General features: G+C 35.2%; 2 protein-coding genes across 2 annotated transcripts; both read left to right on the top strand.

The window, feature by feature from the left end:
* Positions 1 to 11,126: 11,126 nt before the first annotated feature.
* Positions 11,127 to 13,396, top strand: LOC141525680 (uncharacterized). The gene is made up of 3 exons (XM_074240241.1): positions 11,127 to 11,398; positions 11,502 to 12,242; positions 12,370 to 13,396. The coding sequence occupies exons 1-3, from the start codon at positions 11,127 to 11,129 to the stop codon at positions 13,394 to 13,396; spliced, it is 2,040 nt and encodes a 679-aa protein (XP_074096342.1).
* Positions 13,397 to 13,414: 18 nt separating this feature from the next.
* LOC141525681 (uncharacterized) lies at positions 13,415 to 15,637 on the top strand. Its single transcript, XM_074240242.1, has 2 exons — positions 13,415 to 13,924; positions 15,617 to 15,637. Exons 1-2 carry the CDS (start codon positions 13,415 to 13,417, stop codon positions 15,635 to 15,637), a joined length of 531 nt encoding a protein of 176 aa, XP_074096343.1.
* Positions 15,638 to 15,813: the final 176 nt, after the last annotated feature.

Genomic DNA, 15,813 nt, shown 5'->3' on the forward strand with positions numbered 1-15,813 from the left:
AAATTTAAAGGGAATCTTTCGTAATTATTTTTAAACGTTATCACTACATGAAATTTTCTTGTCGTTACTTTCTTTATAGCATATGTATTGAAATATTATAAGCGTATAAGATATTTAAAAGATTGAAAAAATTAAATTTAGGAGATTTAAAAATGCATATAAAATGTCAATTAATCGATGTATTTACCCTCGTAACTAATATCCAAAAAAAGAATTCTAAAAGAAATCATATTTAAGACTTCTTAATTATGAATTCCATTTAACGTTTCTTAAAAACTCAAAAAAGTAACTCATTACGAGGTCTTTTTATGAATTCAATTACAAGAGCTCATTAAGTATTCATTTCCACGAGCTCAAAAAAATGAGCTTTTAAAGAGCTTTATTTGGAGAGGTCCTAAGATGTACGTTAAGTGGCGCATTCAACCTCTTCAGGAGGTCTTGAGAACGTCTTTCTGACGTGAGATCTGACGTCCAAATCAGAAAACTGAGTTCCTAAAGACTGATATTATACGTCACTTTGCTATCTGGGTTACATATAAACGTCATATTTAATTAAGTAATAGAAATTATGTAATGAATTATAATTATTTTACGTGAAATAATAAGATATATTATAAGAGATAATATAAATATTAATATAAATAATATTATATAAATATTAATTATAATATTATAATATATAAGCTATATTATAATATTATAATATATTATATATTATTATATTAATAATATATAATATACACCTTCCTTATTTAATTATCTACCGTCTAATTATTATTGTAATTTTCAAATTATACATATAATTAGATTGATATATTATTATTATTATTATTATTATTATTATTATTATTATTATTATTTTGTTATTAAATGCTCAGGGGGGTTATCCCCGGAGTCCGATTCTCCGAGGGCCCAGCCTGAGCTCCATCCGTTACTGCTGGACCACTCAGCACAACAAGGCGGTTAGTGTTCACAGCAGGCCAAAGTCATTTGCCTTAAGAGACGGAGAGAACCAAGTATAACAGCCTTCTGCATCCTAACTGCCAAGAACTCAGCTTTTGATGAGCAAGCTGGAACTTTGGCAAGTGAGGATACAAAAGAGGATACAAAAGACTGTTTTATCCCTCCTAGGACGCCAACAATCAGGACGACAAGCTTGACACGGTAACCTGGGTAAAGTTTGCCAATTTCAAACGGGAGATCCTGATATATTTGTCTTTTGTGCTCTTCTTTGGCTGAGATGTTGTATTCAGCCGGGGCCGAGAACTCAATGACATAAATGTCACGAGTGGCCTTGTCGAAGAGCACAATATCAGGTTTGTTGTGATCTATCCGCCGGGTTGTTGCAAATGGCATGTTCCAATAAATTTTGCAACTGTCATTCTCAACAACCTGGGGAATATTTCCTGGCAGATAAGGCAGCACTGGTGTCACGTCAATACCGTAGCAATAACGAAGATAGTAGTACAGTACTCTCAGGGCAGCATTGTGACGCTGGATATATGCACCTCTCGCCAGCACTGGACATGCCGACAAAAGTTGCATAAGCGTCTCCGGATGTTGTCTACACCTCCTGCAGGAAGTGTCCGGTAGCTCCACCTGGAGCACCTTACTACGGTACTCAAGAGTGTTAATGACACCATCTTGGCAGGCAAATATGAACCCTTCAGTCTCGGACATCAGGCCAGCTGACTTTAAGAAGGAAAACGTCAGCTGGATGGACAAGCCATGATCACGCACGTGTTTAAAGAACACGCTGTGCATGGACTTGTCCATTAGTTCGCCAAAGAGTAGTTTTTCCTCGGCGTTCCTGATGACGCTCTTAAATTCCTCCTTTCCGAGTTCGATAAGAGCTTTTATTTCTCCAAGACCAAGGGTTCTTGCCGCATATATTGCTGCCTTATACAAGAATGACCCCTTATGCGCATTTTCATGTTTATGTACAATTTGCATAAGAAAGTCATCCTCGTCTGCAGTGAAATTGATAACTTCGTGTGTTAAACCCAGGACCAAACGGTCGTGAAACCGCTCCAAACTCGGCAAACCTCTCCCACCGATGGACCGAGAGAGGTATAATCTGGCGACAGATGAATTGGGGTGCATGCTCCGATTCATATTAATGATCTTACGGGTTTTAATGTCAAGATCGCGTAAATCCTTTCGGGCCCATTTCAGGACACGGAAAGAGTATAGTAAGACTGGGACAGCGAGCATATTAGTAGCTGAGACTTTATTTTTGCCGGAAAGTTCGGAGGACCAAATTTTCCGGAGTCTCCTAACATACTCGCTCTGGAGAGTTGCTCGGACTTCAGAGACCGCATGCATACGGTGCTCTTCCATTCATAGGTATCTATACAACTCTCCGGCGTCTAATTGTCTTAAGACGCTCCCATCTACTAACTCGACATCATCCCCCGTATCAGAGCACTTACCCCTCGCCAGATGTACGACCGCACACTTATCCAACCCAAAAGACATTCCGACATCTCGTGTGTACTCTGCTACGATGTTGAGGGCCGCTTGTAGATGATCTTTATCAGCACTATAGAGCTTTAGATCATCCATGTAAAGCAGATGGGTGATCGAATAGTTTCGATCACCCGGAGGCCCCACAGAGTACCCATGAGTTTTACGGAGTGCAACAGATATAGGCAGCAGTGAAATGCAAAACAGCAGAGGGCTCAAGGAATCGCCTTGGAAGACCCCCCGTTTATACTCTACAACTCCGGTTACGTGTAATTCGTGTCCACTTCTAATGTGAAAACGCGTTCGCCAGAGCTGCATTGTACGCCGAATGCATTCCACTGTTTCCGGATTGACTCCCAGGCATTTGAGTAGATATAAAATCAACTCATGAGGAGTTGAGTCAAATGCCTTGCGATAGTCAATCCAAGCCATTGACAGGTTGCGTTGATAGTAGATCGCATCTTGTAAGACGCATCGATCCACTATCAGGTTCTCCTTGCAACCTGACAGGCCTCTTTTACTGCCACGTTGTTCATATATCTGTTGCCATCCAGGCTCTATCTGCTGCAAGATACGGTTATTTAAAATTTTTGTAAAAATTTTATAAACCGCATTCAAGCAGGTGATAGGCCTGAAATTCTTAGGGTCAGACAAGTCACCTTTTTTAGGTATCAGTACGGTTCCCCCTTCTACAAGCCAGTTCGGAATCGGATCGTCAGCTCTAATGTATGATGTAAATATGCGGGCCAGATGGAGGTGGGTAGAAGTAAACTTCTTCCACCAGAAGACATTAATGCCATCTGGTCCCGGGGCAGCCCAATTTTTGCTGCCATTTAGAGCTGAACGAACTTCATCCACACTGACTGCAGGGCTGTCTTCATCAGCATTCTGTCGACGGTGTTCCCGACAGAATACTTTGAAATCGTGCAGAGCTGGAGTGTTGACGTACACGTTTGGTTGATCTCCATACAACTCAGTCCAAAAAGCTTCCACCCGCTCAGGTGTTGGATAATTCCCGGTAACATCGGTCTTTGGTGTCAGGAAGCGTGAGGGGCTGGATCGAAACAGTGCGTTGTCGATCAACTGCTTCAGCCTTTTCTCTAATGACTTTTTAGCAGCCACTAGAGCCCGCAATTTATTAAGAGACTCTTCCTTGATGACAAGAAGCGTACTCTTGTTCAGTGTGTAATGACGCCACCGAAGTTCAGCAGCAATGCGCCGAATTCGGGGCGTGTATGTTCTTTGAGTTGTGTTGAACTCAATCACACACTGAATGCGGGAGACCTGTTTCCGGGATATGTCAATTTTCAAGCCAAGTTGTGAGATGCGCTGTTTCAACCTTGCCTCGATCTAGAGACAATGTCTCTCTCTCTCGGAAAAGCTGAGACCGCTGCACCATACACAACCTGACTCACAGTGAGCAGGGTGGAATCTTCCAGGATGTTTGTACGGAGATCTTCATTTACCGCGTCAAGCTGTTGTTGAGAGTAAGTTTTCTTTTTATATATACTTACTCGCCGTCCTGCAAAGGGATTGTTGTTGTCCAAGGAGGAACGGCGTCGTTCTTGGTGTAATTGCGCCGGAAAAGAAAGTCTATTAGACTGCCTTCTATCCGGCACAAGCGATCTTCTGTTACGCCGAATATGAGCGGCATAGTTACGCAGGTGTTTGTGCGTAAAATGCGCTAGCTCCGGATGCATATCACTCCAAAGAGTGTGCATCCGGGCCATATAACCGCTCACCCCCGGTTCGTTACGTTGGTAGCACACCAACAGATCGACTCTGAGTTCCTCCGTCCACTTAAAGTTGGTCCTTATAGCGCCAGGGTCGTCATAATTCATCGGGTCCGGCGTGCTCCTCCCACCTGATGAATGGTCCTCATCCGAAAAGGACCGGTTGTGGGGAGCACTTCTGAGTTGATGTGTTGTAACTCAGTTATTTCCATGCAGTGGGTAGTTGGCCCACTGCATTGGCTACGTCGTTCGCCTACAGACCTGATGTTATGGTCTGCGTTTCCCGCGATGCGCCGCTTGGAGGCCACGTAGCAAGCATAGCAATATTATTATTATTATTATTTTTATTATTATTATTATTATCATTATAATATATTATTATTATAATATTATATAAAATTATTATAATAAATGCATTATATAATTATAATAATAATAATAATATTATTTAATAAAAAATATTATTATTATAATTATCATAAAGTAGGGTACAGGGGTTTAATATCGGGCCTAATTGTTATTTTTTTCAGCTCCGATTTTGGACCTGCTAGTGTCAAAAAAGGAAATTTCGGCCACTACACGGTCTAAAGTCGGAGTTAATTTAACATGATATTAGAATCTACTTTGAGCCCATAAGTCCGCATGAAATACTACTTATGGAGGCTCTATGTCGGCGTTAAATTTCGACTCGGGTACGATTAATAAATTTATACATTTTTTTGGTCACTGTTGACTAGTTAGATTCATATAATATTATTTATTGCACGAAGGATATAATTTGCAAAGATATTTTACAATTTTCCGCAAATACTGTTTTTGTTTTTCGTTTTTTGTACAAAACTGAAAGAATTCTTCAACTAAAGCAACTGCTCTTTCTGCAATATCGTTCACTACCTTTACATTTTTTAATGACGATAAACAAGTAGTATAATTTTGATCACTCGATTTGGAGTATTTATCAGAAGAAATTGGCTCACTGACTTCTTTCGATGACCCTTTGTCATTGGAAGTAGAATAAAAATAGTTAAAGCCATAAAAACGAAAGTAAGTGATACTGACAACAAACGTATTGACGTTAATTAAACAATTTAGATTCATGGTCTATCGAAAATATTGGTGATTCTATAACGAAAAAATATATGCTATTATTCGAACAGTTTGAACTTTTAAGTGATTTCTTTAATTTACCTCCTTCACAGTGGCCGAGTGATCGAAATTGTAGCAACTTGCTTATCATTATTAAAAAAGGTAAAGGTAGTGAACGATATTGTAGAGAGAGCAGATGCTTTAGTTGAAGAATTTTTTCAGTTTAGTAGTAAAGACGAAGATCAAAAACAGTATTTGTGGAAAATTGTACAGTATCTTTGCAAATTATATCCTTCGTGCAATATAAATAATATTTTATAAATCTAACTAGTCAACAATGACCAAAAAAATGTATAAATTTATTAATCGTAATTAATTTCTATTTTATTCAAAATTTTTAACTTCCCGCTAAGAAAATTGAAAATTTTCAAAAATCGGGAAGTTATTGTTTTTACCCGATTTTTCGAAAATCGAGTTTTCATCAGATCTCGAAGAGTTCAAAAGCATACAAAAGCTATTTCTTTGAGCTCGGAGAGCTCAAAATAACACACAAATTGTTTTTTTTGAGCTCGAAGAGTTCAGAAACGTCGTAAGTGCAATTTCAAGCGTTTAGGTATGGAATTGGCGGGAAGTTGCAGGGATGGCCTTTAGGGTCAACCGTTTTCCAGATTTTTTTTTCTTATTATTTCGAAATATAATGTTAATAGTATTAAATCAAAAAATTTTCGATGAATAGTGACGTATTGGGATCCTTAGAATTTCGATACGCCAACTAGCGGCTAAAACTCTAACCTCTCAAGGTAGGATACTGTGTCAATGTTTACATCTGTCAAAAATATAAATAGTACGTTCTTGATTAAATTCAATAAGATAATATTGTTGCGAGTCCCAAAATTATCCTCGTCTTGTAATCAAGACATTATTTATTACTTTTAAATATGGAATTTCCATCTAAACCAAGTAAAAGCCGTATATATTGTTGCATGTATGGTTGTCAAAGTCGTGCATGTAAAAATGATACTGTTCAATTTTATAATTTTCCACAAAGAAATGAAAGTGTGATTATTTTAAAAAATAAATTTGATCAAGAAGAAAAACTCGATCGTTTTACAGCATGGGTCAAAGTTTTAAAAATCGGTAAAACTGTTTCAAAAACAATGAGGGTATATTCTTTACATTTTGTTGCAGAGGATTACGTTCATTCAAGTAAGTATTTTCTTCGTTTATCATTATTAATATTTCTAGCAAAAATTATAATAATTATAATTATTGTTATGTTTAAGATTGCAAAGCACTCTCAATGGCTACTAAGATTACATAATCGGTCAACTAAAAAAGAACAAAACTTAAATAAAGTTCATCAAGACATGCATTACAATAAGCACCATTCTTCCGGTTGTTTTGAAATTAGTGAAGACAATTTCCATTTAGCTAATGAACAGGAGATAAATGAGAACACCATGCAATGTCCTGTAGCTGAAAAAAATGATATTGATTTATCAATTCCATCAAACACTGTAAACAGTTGTCTCAAAATTAAAGATGCAGCAACCCAGTTCCCAGAAGTTAAAGAAATAGAAAAACAATTTCAGAATGTGAACGTTCAAGTTTCAATAGGGTCAATCATACCAAAATTTTCAAGTTTTATTATAACTAATGATGAATTAAGCACGATGACAGGAATACCAAACTTCCAATTATTAAACACAATAAAAAAGTCAATCGATAGAAGGATTTCATTTCATTCGAACTCCAAATTTGATAATCTAGAAATAATCGTAATGACATTTATGAAGCTTAAACAAAACATGTCATACACATTATTGGCAGTTTTCTTTAAAATTTGTACCCCTGAAACTTGTCGAGAAAGAATTCTTAATATGATCGATGTTTTGTATGCATGTTTGAAGCCTGCTATTTATTGGCCAAGTAAAGACAATATTTCGATAAATATGCCCCAATGCTTCAAGGATTTTTCAAATGTTCGTGCTGTTATTGACTGTATTGAAATACCGATACAAAAGTTCAAAAAGTGATGCTGTCAGCTCAACACTTATTCTTATTACACAAGTTGTTATACACTAAAATTTATGACAGCTGTAACTCCAGCAGGATTAATTTTATTCATTAGCAATCCATAGGGGGTCGATCTTCAGACAATGTTATTTGCGAACAAAGTGGAATTCTAAAAGTGATGGACAAAAATGACGACTTGATGGCTGATCGAGGATTTACTGTTGGTGAATTGTGTAAAAAACATGATGTAAATTTAATTATACCTCCATTTCTGGAACAAAAACAACAGTTTTCACAAGCAGAAGCGATAACAGGACGATTAATAGCCAAAGCACGAGTTCATATTGAAAGGAGTAATCAAAGAATTAAATACTTTCAGATACTTTCTTCCAAAATGCCCACCGGACTAGTCTTCAAATCTGAAGAAATATTTACCATTGTTTGTGCCGTTGTAAATTTAAGTAATCCTATTTTAAAAAATAACAAATTTTAATTTATAAAATAAGTGTGTAAAAATTATAAAAGTGTTTTTTTTTTATAACCTCATCTATTTTTACATTGCACAAAATACATGACTTGATATTAAAATATATATACTTAATATTGTACATAGTTATTATAATAAAAATTAATTGAGGAAACAATTATTCTTCATCTGGTTGTTCCAGTTCTTTTTCACAAACATTGTGCAACATGAATTTAAAATATATTAATTTCAATGAAAATAACAAATCTTGAGTAAATTTGTAATCGAAGCTAATAGGAATGATTTTAATGATTTTATCAAATGAAGAGTATATTATGAAATCGGTGGATGGTACATTTACGAGTGCCATGTTCATTTGAACTTGAGCATCATAAGAGTGCTTTTTTTTAAAGTTATTTGATCATCTTTTACTTCCAACCATTTTATTTGTTTAATTACATCATCAACACTTTTTTTTTTCCTTCAGTGGGGCATTTTATTTCTAAAATTTTATATGGTTTGTTATTTTTAAAAACTACTCCATCTGGAGAGCATCCTAGCCAAGGATTACTTTTGGAAACGATCAAACCACACTGAATTACTTCATCGGATATCTGTTCTTCATAAATTTCACGAGCTAAAGGTTCATGTTCAAGACCGTATTTTATAGCATCATTACTAAATGAAGCTTCAAAAAAGTAATCTAAAGATTTTTTCTTCCAATCTGGCTGTTTATTATTGCGATAAGTAAAAATTTTATAGGCATTACTCGCCGTTATCCTCAACTGTCTTTCTTTTAGCCATACACTATGAAATTTATACGATTCTTCACAGATTGTTCGAACATCAGATGACAGACGAGTAAATACTTTTTGACAACATTCTTTAATTGAAATTTTGATTTTCAATTCACTTAATTTCGAAAGTAATTGAGACGTCTCTTGATTTATTATAATGGCCATTAATTTTTTAGCGGATATTGTTATCTTGTTATCAAGAGCTTTCACAAGATCATGTTTTCCGATTTTAAATATAATAAGAAAAAAAAACAAAAAAAAAAGAAAATATTATTTTGTTTGAGAAAAAACAACTTTATTCAAAAACTTATTTTAGCCTGTACTTGTGATGTCAAAATTAATATTTTAAATCAAAAAATGTTGTGGACAAATATGAACCTGTCTTCAATTAAGTTTACGGACATTGTTTAATAAAAACAAAAAAACTGCTCACTATAAGTCAATTAGTATAGATAAATTATCTCGATATTCAATGTATAAATAATAATAGAAAAAAATTTTTAAAAATCAAAATTACGTTACGAAAAAGTAAATTTTAATAATATAAATAATATAAATATTTAAAAAAATTGTTTTTTGATTTTTCGAAAATTTCAGTAGCAAAATTTCTAAAATTAATATAATAATGGAATTTAACTACTCACAATGATTGTTTGTTTCAATGGATATTCTGATATAAAATGTATAAATGCCAAAAAGCTTGTAAAAAAATTAAAAACACTATGCTTAAAATTCATTAGTAAATCGTAGTAAATAAATTATAATGAGAATTTTTGAAGTCGATCCAGGTATTCGATCGTTACAGTGTTCCACGCTTCCAGGCCTTGGCGTGAATCGCCAATTTATAATCCGATTTTTCTTGGGGTTTTACGGGAACTTACTTCTTGCTAAAATTTTAAATTATACTTCGGTGTCTTTCCAATTTTCGATTTCTGGTCTCAATAAAAATAGGGCACCAGGTAATTTTTAATCGTTGGAATTACCAAACCAGTGAAAACGTAATCAGATAATTTTTATTCCCTAGAAATTATCAAACTAGCCAAACTCAAACTAAAACTTAAACATAAACGTAAATGTAACCAAAACTTAAACGAAATTAGATACTTTTTGATCGCTAGAAATTATCAAACTAGCTAATAAATGTAAACGTAATCGTAAACGTAATCGAAAACACAAAAACTTAATAAAATATAGACCAAATAACCAAAGAACGGAAAGACAACGGGATACCTCGGGGTTGCTCAGTGTGCTGGTTCGTGGAGAGAGGGTGTGATTCGAGAAGAGAGTGGATCCATGATTGCAATGATTTTATTCGCAACACCAAAAATTTATACTCAACAAAATCCTTATTTATTTAACCAAAACTTTATCTGTAATAACAAACTTGAACATAACTACGACAAAATTGTCGGAACGATATATCTAACAATAGGAAACGCTATAGTCATGTTACAGACCCTTACTCTCATAAAATTAACAAATAACTAAATAAATCTTAAAATAACAATCTCAAATAAATAAAATGAATCTAAACAACTTGAACAATATTCTCAAATAAATCTGTCAACGTACTCTAGATTATTTACAACATAAAAGTATTCTGTAGAATCGGCTATCTAATATCTTATGACCAAGAACTCAATTATTAACGCTCAAATTACAATAAATAAAGCGATCTCATACCTTTTAGAAACAATGTCGATGCTGAGTGTTGAAAAAAGCCAAAATCATCACTTGGCATCAAAAATCGCACGGACCACGACTGAGAGCTAGTCATGGTCTAACAAAAGCACGGACCTCAACGAGAGAGTTAGTGGAAAATTATTCTATTTATAGTGGGAAATTATTCTAAATTGTTATTGGGCCGCTACCTTCGAAACCCCCACTCAGTCCATCGGAGCTGCCGGGCCAGTGAATTGACCGACTCTAATCCCCTCTCAAATCACCAGACTGTTTAAAAAGAGGCAGCGAGGAGAGCTACACACAGTCCACTTTAAACCACCGAGCGAAGAAGAAGAAGAAGAAGAAGGAAATACTCCAAGCAAGCAAGGCTTACCATCAACAGTGCAGTATTTAGGATAGCAAGTGTGCAAAGCTTGTCTATCCTCAACTGAACGTCTTTAGTCAGTCATCTCAGACTATACTTAGTCAATCTACTACGTTCGAGTATTATCAAATCAGCTCTTTTAAGAGCTAAAATTTAAACAGTTCTTTTCAGAGCTCAATATTCATTTTCCCTTATTTAAGAGCGTGTGACTAATAAGTCATCTCAAGACTACTACATAGTCTTAACCAATCGGTCTTTTTCAAGACCAACAAAGAATTCTATTTGTAAGAAAACCTACCCAAGTTTGAGGGAAGGTACCGGTATTAGTACTGAACATTTTGTGGTCCCTCGAGCCGGATCTTCCTTCAGCTTGGGTAGTGATCAGCGACATCTCAAGCGACATCTCAAGACACATCTCTTGGCGTGTGTGACATTTCTTGAGATTGGATTTCACGACTTTGCGCATTGCGGAGCACTAAGTGCTGCGGGAAGTTTTGTCATTCAAATCCTCAATAATGTCGGCACTTCAAGCAAGACTGTCTCTGCAGCACTCCAAATACGCTTTCATCATGTCTCTTCAGAAGGAAGTCCAAGCAGAGACGCACCACAACTTCAACATTCACGTGGCCAAGGCAAAGCTACTAATGCTTAAGACAAACTGGGAGAAATTTGAAGCTGAGCACGAAAAGATCATATTGTCCAAGGTTGAGATCCCACCAGACGATCCATACAGGTACAGCAGTCAGACCATCATCATTGCCCAAGATTCCGATTCCACCATTTTCTGGTAACTTCGGAGATTGGAGAGCCTTTTCAGATTTGTTCGTATCATTAATTGGTGAAAATACAGCCATCTCAAATGCGGAGAAATTTGTTCATCTCTGAAATAGCCTCTCTGGAAATGCTGCAAGTCTCATCTCTAACATCAAGATCTCGGCCGATTCTTTTCAAGTAGCTTGGGACATGCTCGTCAAGAGGTATGAAAACAAGAGGCTTCTCATCGCAGCCCAACTGGATAAGCTTCTGCGCCTGAAGACGCCAGGAGTTCGGTCATCAGCTACTCTTAACGCACTTCTTAATGTAGTTTCTGAATCAACTAACTCACTGAAAGCCCTCGAACTTCTAGTTGACCAATGGGATTCAATAATAGTACATCTCATGACACACCATCTAGACCCCAAGACTCGAGAAGATTGGGAAATGCGCCTTGGGTCAGTAACAGAGTATCCTTCTCTAGAACAGCTAACTGGTTTTCTAACTGGTGCTGCTAGAGCTCTAGAAAGCATTGAAGAACAATCCAAAGCAGCTTTGAGAAGGACAAAACCAGACTCTAGGCCATCTCAACCAGCAAAGGTTCATCACGTCATCTCAGACCAACCTGGAGCGTCATCTCAAACTGAAGCAAAGCCATGGGTGAAGGACTTGAACAACACTTGCAAGTACTGTGGCAAGAATCATTATCTTGCCTTCTGTCCAGACTTTTCAGCGAAACCTGATGCTGAAAAGCTTCAGTTAGTACAGAACGAGCGGTTGTGTTACAACTGCTTAGGTAGACACAACTTGTACAAGTGTATTAACACTCAAACTTGTAAGCTGTGTAAAGAACGCCATCATACATTGTTGCACGGCTTGTTTGCAAAAGCCAACATCTCTTACAGCCTTCTCTGAAAAGTTATCATCGTTGTCTAAACATTCTCAGACAGAAGACAAGCCAACTCCACAATGACGGTGGCAGCCGTCATCTCGAAACCCACGCAGTCATCTCAAGCCAGGAAGACATCTCAGATCAAGAGCATCTCAAACTGATACCAACATCACCAAATATAAGCAGTCATCTCAAAAGGTTACTATCATCAAGTCATCTCAACCCGAGCAGTTGCCTGCTCAGGCAAACCAGTCATCTCAGATAATTGACATCTCCAAGTCATCTCTACCAGAGCAATTGCCTGCTCAGGCAAATGCAATAACTTTATCAGCAATTAACACAAGAACTGCAGTAATCCTGGCTACTTGCAAAGCATTAGTAGTGTCTCCTAACATGAAAAAACATACAACTCGTCTTCTCATCGATCCAGGATCAGAATTGACATTAGTCTCAGCCAAGCTAATTAAAGAAGCAAAACTCAACCAACTAGCTGCTGTGATACCAATCCTAGGCGTGGGTAATCAGTCTTCAAGCAAAACTCTTGGTCAAACGAACTTAACCATTGAGTCTTGCATCTCACATAAACAAGTCCATCTCAGAGCACATATCCTGCCTCAAATCACTACTAAGATTCCATCAGTCTCCATCACAGACCAGCATTGGTCTCATCTGAGCAAGCTAGAAAGAGCCGATCCAGACTTCCTGAAGCCTGGACACGTTGAAATCCTCATAGGGGCTGATACGCTTAATCAAATACTAGAACCATCTCCAATAATTAAAGGGCAATCAGATGAGCCATTAGCAATTCACACAATCTTTGGATGGGCCTTTCTTAGACCAGCATCATCTCAAGCACGAAATCTCCCTCTCAGGTCTCTTCATACTGTGACAAACGATGAGCTTCAAGACTCCCTTACAAGATTCTGGGTTCAGGAAAAAGTACCAAATCAAACAAAGCCATCTCTCAGTTTAGCAGAAGCGCAATGTGAAGACTATTACATTAGCACACTCTCACGAAACCAAGAAGGGCGCTACGTAGTGCGAATACCACTATCAGCTGAAATCTCACAGTTAGGAGATTCCAGAGCTATCGCTTATCGTTGTTTGAAACGACTTCTCAAGCGTCTGGAATCTGAATGACTTCTCAAACAGCGGTATATGGACTTCATGCACAAGTATGAAACATTAGGCCACATGGTAGCAGTTCCAAAGGATGCCCCTGAACCTAAACAAGTCTTCTACCTACCTCATCATGGAGTTCTCCGAGAACAAAGCACTACTACAAAGCTCAGAGTCGTTTTCAACGGGTCATGTAAAACCACCTCACAAGTATCACTCAATGACATTCAGCATGCTGGTCCAAAAACTCAAAGAGATATATTTGACGTATTGCTGTTCATCAGACGTTTCAAATTCATCTTCATGACTGACATAGTCAAGATGTTTCGACAGATTCAAGTCCATCAGGATGATTGGGACTTACAACGAATTCTCTGGATCAACCAACAGAATGAAGTCCAAGAATATGAACTAAAAACAGTTACGTATGGAACTCGATCAGCACCATACTTAGCTTGCAGAACATTATTCCAACTAGTGGAAGATGAAAAGGAAAGTTACCCATTAGCAGTTGATTCAATCCTAAAAGGCTGTTATGTCGGACTCAACGTCCGACATTTTTATTTTATAACAAATAGAATTTAATTATTCATAAATAATTTTATGTTCTTACAACTAATTACATACATTTATTTTATTTTTAAAATTTTGTTATCTTCAAATTTATCAATAGCATTTTCAAAAGAAACTTATTTGATAAATTTAGTTTTAGTTTGGCCTGACCATACTAAGGGATTTGAGCCTGAACAAATACCCTAATAGAATTTTAAACTTTGTCGAGATCCGAAATAGAAGTTTTCGATAACAAAATAAATGTATATATAAACAATAGTTTAAATAAAATAAAAGTAAATAATGATAAAAGAAAAAAATAAAAAGGAATGTTATGATAATTCTAGTATCAACAGAAGAAAAAAATATATATATGTTGATAAATTAAGGAACAAAATTTAATAACTATAATTTAAGTTTAAACAAAAAAAAAAATAAATAAATGTTTTCTTTTATTTTCGAATAAAATAACGACTTAAATAAAAAGAAAAATTTAGATCTAAAAAACTAATGACAATTTGTAATCTATGCACAAATTAATTATTATCTAACTAATTTAATATAAAAATTTGGTCACAGTAAATAATTTAATGTAAAATAGTACATATGTATGTCTTTATCTATGCATAAATGCGCTTACGTATACACAAACACATAGATGTATATTATGAGCCTAAGAGTAAAGGAGAAGCGATATTGTACTCTGATCCAAGTAGAGGGGACTCATGCAACATTATAGAAAAATCTAAGAGAGAGGGCAAGGGCTCAAGGAAATAGAAAAATAATTGGACATTATTTCTCCCATCTAGTAAAAATAAGTAACTCCCTAAAATTCGACACCTTTACGATTTTTCAACAAAAATATCTCTCGTTGTCCTGACGTCCTAGTGTTAACATCGAAAAAGTTTTTATAAGTTTTAATGAAACCACGCGTCAGATTCAAAAAAAAAATTGTTAGTAAAGTAAATTTCAATTATGTAAAGAAACGGTAACAATGACATTTAAGTAAGTTCTTAATTGAGATTTTTATGTTTGTTTTAATAATTCAAATCTTTGTATGATAATTTTATAATATATTTATTAAATTGAATTCATTTTCTTATATTATAACTTCAACCCCTTCCCATACAGCTTCAGATCCTTATCTATTAGCCTAACGGCTAGGATAAAAATAAATAAATTTTAGTTGCGTTTTCGACGTAACATTTTTGGGGGCTCAGCCGGAATTATGAAGCTCATGTGAAGGTTACAAAAAAATATTTACTACAAGAATTTATATTTTTCCGTTAATTTCAAAACTAGTGGAATAAGAATGATTTTTACAAATCTCACAATATAAATCTAATCAGATATTTTCTAAAATCGTTAATTAAATTTTTTCTTCTTTCTCTTTTTCGGAATAACTTATTGATTTCATTTAAAAGTTTAAACAAGCAACGAAAAATATCAACTAACCAGGTATAACTTTAATTATTATAATTTTGTAAACGATTTTAAGTATTTCTAAAGTGTATTATTGTGAGTGTCAATATCAATTTTTTTTTGTTATTTTCATAACATTGTGATTTTTGAAATATTATATTCGAATTCAGAAATTTCGACACTGATACTTGATAAAAACATTATTTGACGAAATTTTATCTGCATTTAAAATTTTGTGTTTGTAATTTTGTGTTCAATCTTACTCAGTTTATTGACATATTAATTTGATTTTATTACCACTTACGTGATTCGGAATTTTGAAAATTCTATTACTGATGGTCGAAATATATCAATATTACGAAGTTTTAACAATAGAAATTTAAAATTTGATAATATTACTGAAATTTACAAACAGTAATTTTAATAACTTCAAGATAATAAAGTATATGGTTGTTGAATTTCTT

Source organism: Cotesia typhae, unplaced genomic scaffold, assembly GCF_013202065.1.
Source record: "Cotesia typhae breed Kobodo isofemale line unplaced genomic scaffold, CoteBio_Ctyphae contig_27, whole genome shotgun sequence".
Classification (NCBI taxonomy): Eukaryota; Metazoa; Arthropoda; class Insecta; order Hymenoptera; family Braconidae; genus Cotesia; species Cotesia typhae.

Bases quoted from the DNA above. Each gene is read 5' to 3' on its own strand.
- LOC141525680 (XM_074240241.1), top strand. From the start codon at position 11,127: ATGTCGGCACTTCAAGCAAGACTGTCTCTGCAGCACTCCAAATACGCT. The intron at 11,399-11,501 runs GTAACTTCGGAG...TCTCTGAAATAG, and splicing joins TCCGATTCCACCATTTTCTG to CCTCTCTGGAAATGCTGCAA. The intron at 12,243-12,369 runs GTTTGCAAAAGC...AAACCCACGCAG, and splicing joins CATACATTGTTGCACGGCTT to TCATCTCAAGCCAGGAAGAC.
- LOC141525681 (XM_074240242.1), top strand. From the start codon at position 13,415: ATGGACTTCATGCACAAGTATGAAACATTAGGCCACATGGTAGCAGTT. The intron at 13,925-15,616 runs GTCCGACATTTT...AATCTTACTCAG, and splicing joins GCTGTTATGTCGGACTCAAC to TTTATTGACATATTAATTTG.